At 37.9% G+C, this 11365-nt stretch overlaps 1 protein-coding gene across 1 annotated transcript in view; it reads right to left on the reverse strand.

Moving 5' to 3' along the window:
* LOC107712488 (neural-cadherin-like) overlaps positions 1-11365 on the reverse strand; it is a gene marked incomplete at its 5' end in the record, with an annotated part of 181396 nt that overhangs the window by 144407 nt on the left and 25624 nt on the right. The window contains 2 exons of the mRNA XM_016517756.1: positions 690-862; positions 5561-5703. Of these exons, the coding sequence (XP_016373242.1) occupies positions 690-862; positions 5561-5703 (316 nt within the window). The remainder of the gene's footprint in view (positions 1-689; positions 863-5560; positions 5704-11365) is intronic.

Consider the following 11365-nt stretch of genomic DNA (forward strand, 5'->3'; position numbering starts at 1 on the left):
AAGACATAACAATATGTTAATAATAGGCATGCTAATAAGCAACTAGTTAATAGTGAGAACTGGTCCTTATACTTAAGTGCTATTATGAAAATCAGAATATAAATACCTTATTTTCCCAAAAAAATAAAAAAAATTCACCTGACACTTTGGATGTGTCAGTCTGTGCAAGTAAGATCCTTTATGTGGCTTATCGCTGTTAATGACTCTTTTAACATCAATCAAGTCCCGCACTTTATATTCTTATTCCTCCATGGTCTTTTCAAAACTTAAACTACTGAAACGCAAATGCTTTGCTTCTGATGGACAAACACAACTTTCTAAAACAAAGAAGGTAGACCTTTCAGAAAACGTACAAATAAAAAACATTTTAAATGTTTAATTCCTATTTGTAGCATCGGGATCGCTAGACGAGGGCTTAATGAACACATTTTTGTGAAAACCTCGAATTTGACCGTAATTTACATTTTTCACTTGTTTTGCCTGTAGCTCGCAATTAGCCCGTGTCCCTTCTAAATAATTTTGCCAGCACGGGTCACGTTATATATAACATTTTAAAAGTAGCAGTTGTTTTGGAACAGAGCTAATGTGAGAGTTAATGGTGAAGAAAATAGATAATTACACTGTGAATAAACAGACATGCACAGAGATAGTATATAGATAGATACAGACTGATTTTTTATACATAGTACCTTTTCAAACACAGGTTTGTTGTTGTTCACATCGTCAACTCCTACAATGACCTGGGCAATGGCGGAGAGTGACTGCGGCCCACCGGAGGCGTTATCATCTGATGCCGTAACGTTCAGGACGTACTTTACTCCCTGAAGTCTAGGAGACGGGCTGGAGCGGAGACGGATCAATCCTGTGTGGGGTGACAGGCAAACATTTATAGCAACATTTAATTGGCCATTACCCTCGTATAAATCCCACTCAAACTCCATTCAACCTCAGCGCCTTCTTTGAATTAGCAATTGATTCCTCGTTAGTTCAACACAGTTTTAACGCGATCGCATCTAAATAGATCAAATGTGCTTATCAGGGAGCTGCGTTCTTTCCGTACACTGCATTTGACAAACAGACTCTTACATTATTTCATACATGAAAGTTTGTAAATGACATAGGACTTGATGAATACATATGGAGCCATGAAGACTGATCTCTCAGCCCTCATTCATAATGCAGAGAGGCTGTTTCTGACCTTCAAGGCAATGATGAGTATATTTACCATTCCTGAGGCTAGTACTATGCAAAATCGTGTATATATTGTGTGTTTTTATGGATGAATGTGTGTTGTTGCAAATGTGCCAGGGATATCATTATGCTTCATACATTGTGTCTTATCTGCGGAGACAGCCCGAGTCAGCTCCTACGTGACCCTCCGTGGTACACCATGCAGCGCCATCTCTTTCAGGAGAGCGCATTAGACTCTGCTGCATTCAGCTCTGCATTCATAATCTGAAGAGCTAGATGACTGCTATCTCCAGCTAGCAGCAAAATGACATTAAAGAAACCAGCACATCCACTGACACAGACTTGGCAGGAGGGAAATCACATGTACCTTTAGTTTCTTGAATTGATTCTAATGCATAACGCTAGTCCTTTTGCGGCACAACTCAGGGGAAAAAGAACATGTAATCAATTCTAATTCAATCTGAGCACCCCTAGCCGCACTAGCTCCCTATCCAAATGTTAGTGGGGGCTGAAACGAGCGTGTGTGTGTTTGGATTTTGTGCCTTGAGGAGGCATGTCACAGGTTCTAGCTCTATTCTCTTGACAGTTGTATCAACTGCAGGCTATGAGAGCCACAGGATAATCTGTTGAGTAACGTTTTTTCAAAACCACCATTTCAAACCATTGCTACGGTATGCATCACCGCCAATGATTTTAAACAGAGATACACACAGAATTAAATAAAGAGCTTGAGCCGGGATTATAAATATTGACAAACTGGCAGCTCAGGAAACAGAAATTTCAGTAATGATCTGCGTGTGATTTATCGGTCCTTGAGCCGGAAGTGTCTATTACAATTAGTATGTAGTACACTGGTGGAGTCTAGAACAGGACACAGATGGAAGAGGCAGCCAGGACATATCAGTGCACATCAGAGATAGAGAAGATGTTTCTTTATGGCTCTGACAAGCAAATGTCTCTGGTATTTGTGTATTCTCTTTTATGGATTGCTGGACATATCCAAAGCATCCTTAATTACACAATTTATCAGCTTTTGTACAATGTTAACAAATATATTTTCTGGCAGTCTTTTTTTTCTTTGAAATGCATTTCTTCATTGCCAGGCATTCGGATGATGGAACCTTGTTTAGCATGAGGTCTTTAAGCAGGACAAAGAACAAAGGAAAATCAAAACACTACAAATAACAGAGGAAAATAAAAACGCTTGACAGGTGCTGTGTGCTGCCGATGATCTGGCTGATTACCAGCGTAAACACTACGCCGGCGTGCCGGTAAATACTTCCTTCACGCACCGGATGCAGTCTTTGTATTTATGTCTTTAATACAAAAGGCCTGATCATCTTATTGACTTTGCTGTTTGAATCCTTAAAGGGGTATTAAATCAAACCGAGTGCATTCCTCTGTGAGTTACAGTAAATTACCAACGAGCACAATCGCCTAGGCCCTTATTCGCCCCAACAAAAACAACCTAATGGAGGAGAGGCTCTAATGAATGATAGAAGGAATTTCAGTCGAGACGGAGATCTGATGAGCCGTAGAAGGGGCAATAAAGGAACGCTTTGATCTTTAGAGGAGAGAAAAGGAGGAATATGCAGGGAAGGGAATCAACAGAGACACTCTTCAAGGAACCGCAGTGCTTCCAATGAAGCGGTACATGTTTGAATCACCTGAATGGAGCACTAAATTGGAGCACTGTGAACGTAAGCAGCAAACATATTTTGTGAGAAGGATAAGTGAAGTTCGTATCTTACGACCGATCTTCTTCAATCAAAACGCAATCAATCAAAACATGTCTAGCTCTTTCACTGTTGAGGAGTGTGTGGCAATTAAGTCATCAACTTTTTAGCAAATGCTGTTACTTTGAGGAGTTAAGAATAGGGATGCACCGAAATGAAAATTATTGGCCAAAGCCGAAGCCAACAAAATGAAACATTGAAGGCCGAATACAGAACACGTTTTTTTTTGCATTTTTCCCCCATGTACTTTGTCAATTTGTTTCACCATTGCATAAATGAAATACCCAAATTTTGCATTTTACTGTTTTGTCTTGCTTTTCAAAGAAAAAAGAAATTACAAAACAACAACTTAAAAATATTTACTTAACACTGAAAATTTTTTAACATTCTAGCAGACATTATACCAACAAAGCACAATTTGTTACAAAGCACAATTTAAAATTAATAAGTTAGTAACATTAGTAACATATATATTTGCTATTTTCGGCTGAACAATTTCGGTTGCCGAACATTCGGTGCATCCCCAGTTAAGAAATTTGTATTTGTAGTTGCCAATAAATATTATATTCACTGAACCATTACTAAACTCCTTCAGAACTGTGAGAGATAAACAGACACTGCATTTTCATAATAGAAATGTGCCAATGCCCAGTGAAAAGCTCTGAAATCATCAAGGGACACAAAGTGTCTGATCTGTACACACACATAGTTCCTAAAGGATACAGTTATAATCAAATAAAAAGCTTACCAACTGGATCTCTCATATTTCCCATTTCCAATTTATGTTTTAGAGTTATAAAAAATAATATAAATAAAATAAAAATCCTATGAAATGTATTTCTTATTTTTGCAACTTCATATCTCACAACTGTGACTACTTACTAAGAACTGTGATTTCATTTCTTGCCATTGCAACTTTATTTCTTACAACTGACTTAATTTCTCACAATGTGTTTTCCCCCCAAACAATTACCTCATTTTTTTTAAATCTAAGGCAGAAACGGGATTTCATATTAACAGTTACAGTGGGTACGGAAAGTATTCAGACCCCCTTAAATTTTTCACTCTTTGTTATATTGCAGCCATTTGCTAAAATCATTTAAGTTAATTTTTTTCCTCATTAATGTACACACAGCACCCCATATTGACAGAAAAACACAGAATTGTTGACATTTTTGCAAATTTATTAAAAAAGAAAAACTGAAAAATGCTCAGTATTTAGTAGAAGCACCCTTTTGATCTAATACAGCCATGAGTCTTTGGGAAAGATGCAACAAGTTTTTCACACATGGATTTGGGGATCCTCTGCCATTCCCTCTTGCAGATCCACTCCAGTTCTGTCAGGTTGGATGGTAAACGTTGGTGGACAGCCATTTTTAGGTCTCTCCAGAGATAATGAGGAAAAAAAATTAACTTAAATGATTTTAGCAAATGGCTGCAATATAACAAAGAGTGAAAAATTTAAGGGGGTCTGAATACTTTCCGTACCCACTGTATATCCTTGTGTGGGTGTTTTAACTATAACTTTTAACAGTTTTGCCAAAAGAAACGCTTTACAATAATTACCTCTTTATAATTAGTAAGTCGCTAATTTTGTATATGTGAAAGTACCAAATGTTTGTTCAAGTGATAACTATAAAAAATGTAAATACGATTAAAGTAAATCATGCATGGCAACTTTTCAACTGATTTGAAATGTAACAGATACATTAAAGCTTTAAACTGTACTTAAATATGTACTTTTTCTTAATTTCAAAAACTTAGAAGAACTAGTGTGATCGAAAATATATTAGAGTACATTATGTACATGACTGTTCTACAACAGATGCTGCTGTTGATTTCACTCACTCTCCTGCCATTCTGGATTTTACCGTTTACCAGATGTTCACACGTCTTCAATTAACCCTTAAGAATCCTTCAGATTAAAGTCTTCTTTTCTAGTCGGGACGCACACTCTCAGTTTACCAGATGTTCACACGAAACATTGTGTCTTCAATTAACCCTTAAGAATCCTTCAGATTAAAGTCTTCTTTTCTAGTCGGGACGCACACTCTCATCATGTGATGCATTTTTAAATCCCATCCTAACTGCTCCCACGTAATTTCCCATCCTCTCTATAATGTTTATTCTATAAACAATACAATCTTGTGTTTACCATCAGAGCAGAAGTGCAGCAGTGACGTACTGTATGCGCTGGTGTTGCGGTTTCCTCACTAGAACACAAGTTTTAGTTTGGCCTGCATAAGGTTCATGCATATACCACTCATGTCTTTTACTACTGTCCTCGCCAATTAAGGGACAAAAAAAATACTTTAAATAAATATAAAAGACTTCTTTGGCATCTGAATTATGTCCAAGGTAAAAGATGGATGAATACTTTTGTTTGAATAGCTGCCCTGCCCTGATCATCCAACCGTGAAAGTACATTAAATTATTAATTACTATTAAAAAATCATTAATAGTTAAACGACTTATGTATAACGTGATGCAATGCAATGTAAAGAGTTTGAAAGAAACCACTGAATTAAGGCTTTCCTACTGCACTGCTCCTCAGTGAATGTTCATGAAGCCTAAAACAGCCGTCAGAGAGAGAGATCAAAAGAATAACACCAAATCTGAAATGGATGTCTCACCTTTCTGGCTGTCGATGACAAAGTTGCCCTCCTCATTGCCTGCTGTAATTTTGTATGTGATCCCATCTCCATCTGGGTCCTTGGCCAGCACCGTTGCAACCAGAGTGTTGGGCCCTGCGTCCTCAGAGACAAAGGTTCGATACCTGTTTTTAAACAACACACATATTTCTTTCAAGATATCTTTCATGTTAAACTCACCACTATACCATGTTGTCATTACAGCAAAACAAACACATTAAGGTCTCTATGTTAATTGAATGCAATAGCATTTCCGTACGAGACGAGGTTGTTGCTTACAATACTGCTTGGTTAAATAGAAGCTGCAAGTATTCATACTTGTGACCATCATTATACATACAGTGTTTACCACGGATTTGTTGACTAACAGGATGAAAAGGTGGCTACTAGTATACAGCAAAAGAAAAAAGCTGCATGTGGTATGGATAGCAAATAGAACGAAGAGGAAAATCTAAATTCAGTTTTTAGTGCCCAGTTACATTCTGAACATTATTTAATGCCTTTAGTAGCATGTTGTTGCCATGTCTCAGTTATTGTAAAAGATGTGACATGTCTGGCACATGCTCTATGCACATGTTCGCCAATCACAACGCACTGGGACAGCTAACCAATCAAGAGAACATTTTTTTTTCTTTTTTCGTTTCGTTTGTTTTTTGTTTCATCGAAACAGGAACTAAACCGAGTGTTCAAGACAGACTGGGAAGAGAGGTGCAACAATGTGAAATAAGAGAAAAAGAATGCATTTTTGCAACAATCAAGCATGAAAACCTGTTCTAGTACAACCAAAAAAACAAATCAAGACTTCATAAAAGGACTTAATAGGACCCCTTTAAAGGTTTGGGGTCAGTAAGATCTAGCATTACAGTAAGGAATGCAACTTTCATGCATATTGATTGAATTCTTATTTCAGTGTTGATGTTTGCTTGATACATTCAGTTTAACAGCATTAAAGAGGGCAGATGTCATCATTAAAATTAACTGTGTATATGCATTTTAAACACATTATGTTCTTGCTCCATTCATACAAAAAGTTTTTTTTTTTAGCGTATTTAATTCAACCGCTCAGGTAATGTTAATGGTTTTACCCAGTTCAGTGGTGGCCAAAATTGTGATTTAAAATCAGTAGACAAGCTTCAGGGGGGATCATGTCTTTTTTAGGGAGTCAGTTTTGATGCTTTATTATTAATGATTATTATTATTATTATTATTATTATTATTACTCACACAATTGAAAAAAAAAAGATTTGTTGCTTAATATTTTTTTTTTGTGAGAAAGGCCACAAGAACAGCATTTATATGAAATATACATCTTTTGTGACTATGTTTCAACTGTCAATTCTGATCAATAAAAAGCATCCTTGCGCAACTGTTGTGCATCTGTTCACTATTGACCTCTACAATATGCTACACATTATCTGTGCATGAAAGAAAATGAATCAAATCAAGTTAAAGTGATCAGATGCAGTATGTTTGAATAGAAAATTATGTTTGAGTTGTGTCTAAGTAAGGCATCGTAATGAAGCTTATTACAGCGAGAGCCTTTTAGATAAGAGCGACCTGAAGAGACTGACAGCTCTGACCGTGTCATTACTTCAGTGACTCAAGTCTCTGGCCTCCAGCTGTAGAACAAGCACACACACACACACACACACACACACACACAAACAGACACATGCTCACACGGGGACAATTTTCATTGTTACAGAAAACCCATTATTATTTTGTGAATATAACAAATAACGAGTGGGGGGAGTGAGTTAGACCACACCTCCAATGTTCAATAATAGATTTACCACCGAAAAAGAAACAGTTGAACTAGTTCGCTCAAGGGGCTGTTAACAGACAAAGCCAACACATTTCATGCTAAGCCTTTCTTGCCAAAACCACGCTCACACTTCATCACATCTGAAACAATGCTGTCAATGGAACAGCACCTCGTGGCGACAAGACAAACAGTGCCTCCACATCTGCACAGCGTGCTGTCATTTGAGAAGAGAGAAAAGCGCTGACAAGACTGCGAGATACTTCCATAGTCTCAGCCACCATTCATTATTATTCAGCCGCAAAGATTTCATTTAAGTCACATAGGCAGCACACTGATGGACTTTTTTGTTGTGACAGAGTGTGAGACATTTCCTCTTGATCTGAGAACGACAACGATGGTGCATTAGAGCGGCTAAAGGTCAACTGCCCTGATGCCAGATTGACAATGTGTTCTGGATTCAGCCAGAAAATAAATCTGGAGCTTCTTGTGTAGGAAACAGTTGCTTGTGTGCAGGCTGTGAATACTAATACTTCTGTGAAACCTCAAGATAGAATGATAGCCAGTTTGGCTAAATCTGTTCATAAATAAATGAATAATCAAAGCCACTGAGGCATCCAAAGGTAGAACTTCTGTAAGACTGAAGCAAACATAAATCAAGATTCCGGGAAACAAAGTTAGCTTAAACTCCCATAGCCAACGAGCATCCATTTTTCTTTCTCCAGAGTGTGAATTTGAATGTCTGGTTTAAAAGGGTAGATCACTCAAAACAAAATGTCTGTCATCATTTACTCACCCTCATGTCATTCCAAACCTGCTCTTTCTTTTTTCTGTTGAAGGCAAAAGGTGAATTCCTGAAGAATATGCTGGCTATAATGAAAGTGAATGAGGGCTGGGGCTGTCAAGCTCCAAAACAGAGAGAAAACACACACATACACAATTAAATGAACATAAAAACCTAAGTGTCATGAACAGAGCTCTTTGGCACGTTCATGTGTAAAGATGTTTAATCTTCGAATTAGTCAAATCTTTCCAAAGAATCAGTTGATCCAGTTCAACAAACAGGTCTGTATGATTCATTTACAAATCTAATCTTGTTCTTGGGTTTATCTCAATGATTCAGCTCACTGGAGGAAAAGATCATATGGGGAATGTTTTCATCCAAGCTGCGACCTAATTTATGCAGAAAGGCATAAATATTGGAAAAACAGTTTGCAAATAAAGCAGTGTTTCCAACCAATGCATTCAAGAGAACAAAATATTTTATTAAATGTAATAAATGACTAGCATTTTAGAGCGTACAGACAAAATGCACAGACAAACTAGGTTAAAGGGGTCATATGACGCTTTTTTAAAGATCATTATTTGGTGTATTTGGTGTAACAGAATATGTCACTTTTTGATGTACATACAGGAATTTATTCAGTAATGCATTTCAGTTGTTTTTTTATATGTATGCATTCTCACTGAAGAACAACAACAAATCTTCAAGCAAGATTATGCATTTTGGAGATTTTATTTGCATCTTGATGCGTCCACTCAACATTTTTTTAAATGCAATATCGCAAAATCTGCATAGAAATATGTGGATGGAAGCCCAATAATAACTGATGTTTCAGCCTGAGACAAAACTACTGGTTTTAGAAGAACTACTTTTATAGTGTTTCCAGAGTCTTTCTGAAGCTTAAACTCATTCATCATAAATGCAAGGCAAAAAAGCGATAACCACATTCTCCTTTTAAGTTCCACTGAAGAAAGTAAGTCATATGGGTTTGGGACAACATGACAATGAATGAATGATGACATTTGACTTTCCATCAGAGAAAGTTTAGACAACAGAAAACTGGACTTTATCGAAGAGAACAACATTATCAGTCTCCGTCAATCTGACCAAGAGTCCAGATATGAAAAGTAAAAGCGATGCTGATTTGCCAAAAAGAAGACGGATTGAAGGCTGCAGAGATGGAGATCCAAACAGAAAGATCGAAACAAGGAGATAATGAGGAATGAAAGCTCAAGAATGATGAGAAGACACCAATCAGAGGACAGGAAATGACAGATATAGAGACAGACAGAATGACAGAGGGTAAGAGAGCTTGAGCCCATCATCTCACTCTGTGTAGGGCTGATTGATGGCTAACAGAGGGAAGGTGAAAGGCGTTTCATGTAGGTGATTTATGTCATCCATGGAGACACCATTGCTTGCACTTTTTCACCCTGTCACTGCACCCCAGCGCTGACACACGCGTGACATCCGCGACCTGTAATCTGTTAGAAGTCTCAAAGATCTGAGATTGCGCTCACACACACACAAACACAAACAAACAGAGATCCTCCCCCCACAGAAACACACACAATCCCAGACACACACACACACACACACACACACGCGTTCAGAGACATAACTCAAAGGGTTAGTTTTCAGATGTTAGCTCTGAGGATCTGTTGAGCACAGCCTCTGAGAAAACCTGTCACGGACTAACCATACAAAAACGCCTCGCTTACGTCTCCCTTTCTAAGCCATCGCCATGGCAACAGCGCAGGTGATGGCTCTTGTGACAGTGACTGACAGCTCGCAGAGGCCACTTTGTTTGAAGCGCATGAACCAATCAGACAAGTGATACGCCGGCTCGTCAGCATTCACTGTATACTTCGGCTCATTATGTCAGCTATCAATCAGAAGACAACATTTCGGTTGCAGAGGCCTGGAAAGACATCCATCAACGCAACAAAACAAAGGAGATGAGCGAACGCCAATGATCACAAAAGAATGCTAAGGCTGGGCTCCTAATCATTTTCCCCAAATTTCCAGCTATACGAGGACTGACTGTATCGCCGCTCATTACCATGTCCCGTTGCTGTAAGAACGGCAAAGAAAGCCCGGGCCAATGCGTAATAAACATCACTCAATCCATCTTACTCTTTGTCCTTGGTCAGTTGGTGCCAGTAAACAGATCGGGTAATAATGTACTGTGCAAACGCTATGGCGTGAGTGACAAGGCTCATTTTCAGGCGAACTGAAGGAGCCCGGTGCCTTGAAGCGGAGGGCTTGGGCAAATTAGTCTGCCCAAATGGAACAAACAGCAGTGACAGACATTGCAATTTACTCAATTACATGCCCGACACATATAGTCTATCCTGTTCACAGAAATGATGTAGGATAGAGAGATTGAGTCTTTTCTGTTTGAGGAAAGGAGGGATTTTCAGAGAGGCTAAAAGTTTCAGAGAGGATCTGAGGTGAAGGGAAGGGGAATATACACGCAGGGACAGGTCAGGGTCTGTGGGGAAGTCAGAACACAACGCTTCTACTGGCTTTAGCCATGTCAGACCTAGACTTGTGCCGGTATTCGGTAATGCGGTATATCACGGTAATGAATATGCACGATATTGTTAGCACTTTTTAAAACTAAATTCCAATACCGTGATAATACCGCATACCGTGATAAAAGCATTAGCAATTAATCGCAACATGAAAATTTGATACCGGCATATCCCTAGTCAGACCTCAATCTTAATATTTTTATTAAGAATGGGTTGAGCGAGACAAGTTACACTACTGTTCAAAAGTTTGAGGTTGATATAATGTTTAAAATTCTCTTTTGCTCACCAAGGCTATGTTTATTTGATCAAAATACAGTAAAAACAGTAATATTCTCAAATACTATTACAATTTAAAATAACAGTTGTCTTTATTATTTTCAAATGTAATTCACTACTGAGATTAAAAGCTAATTTTTCAGCAGCCATTACTCTAGTCTTCAGGGTCATTATGATCCTTCAGAAATAATTCGTATATATGCTGATTTGCTTCTCAAGAAACATGTCTTGCTCTTATCAGTGTTGAAAACAGCTGTGCTGCTTAATATTTTTGTAGAAACCATGATATATATGTTTTTCTTTTTTATGAAATATAGCAAGCATTTATTTGAAATAGAAATATTCTGTAATGTTATAAATGTTTTTATTGTCACTTCTGACCAATTTAATGCATCCTTGCTGAATAAAAGCATTTTTATTAAAAAAAA

This window comes from Sinocyclocheilus rhinocerous, unplaced genomic scaffold, assembly GCF_001515625.1.
Source record: "Sinocyclocheilus rhinocerous isolate Xijiao unplaced genomic scaffold, SAMN03320098_v1.1 scaffold838, whole genome shotgun sequence".
In the NCBI taxonomy this organism is placed as follows: Eukaryota; Metazoa; Chordata; class Actinopteri; order Cypriniformes; family Cyprinidae; genus Sinocyclocheilus; species Sinocyclocheilus rhinocerous.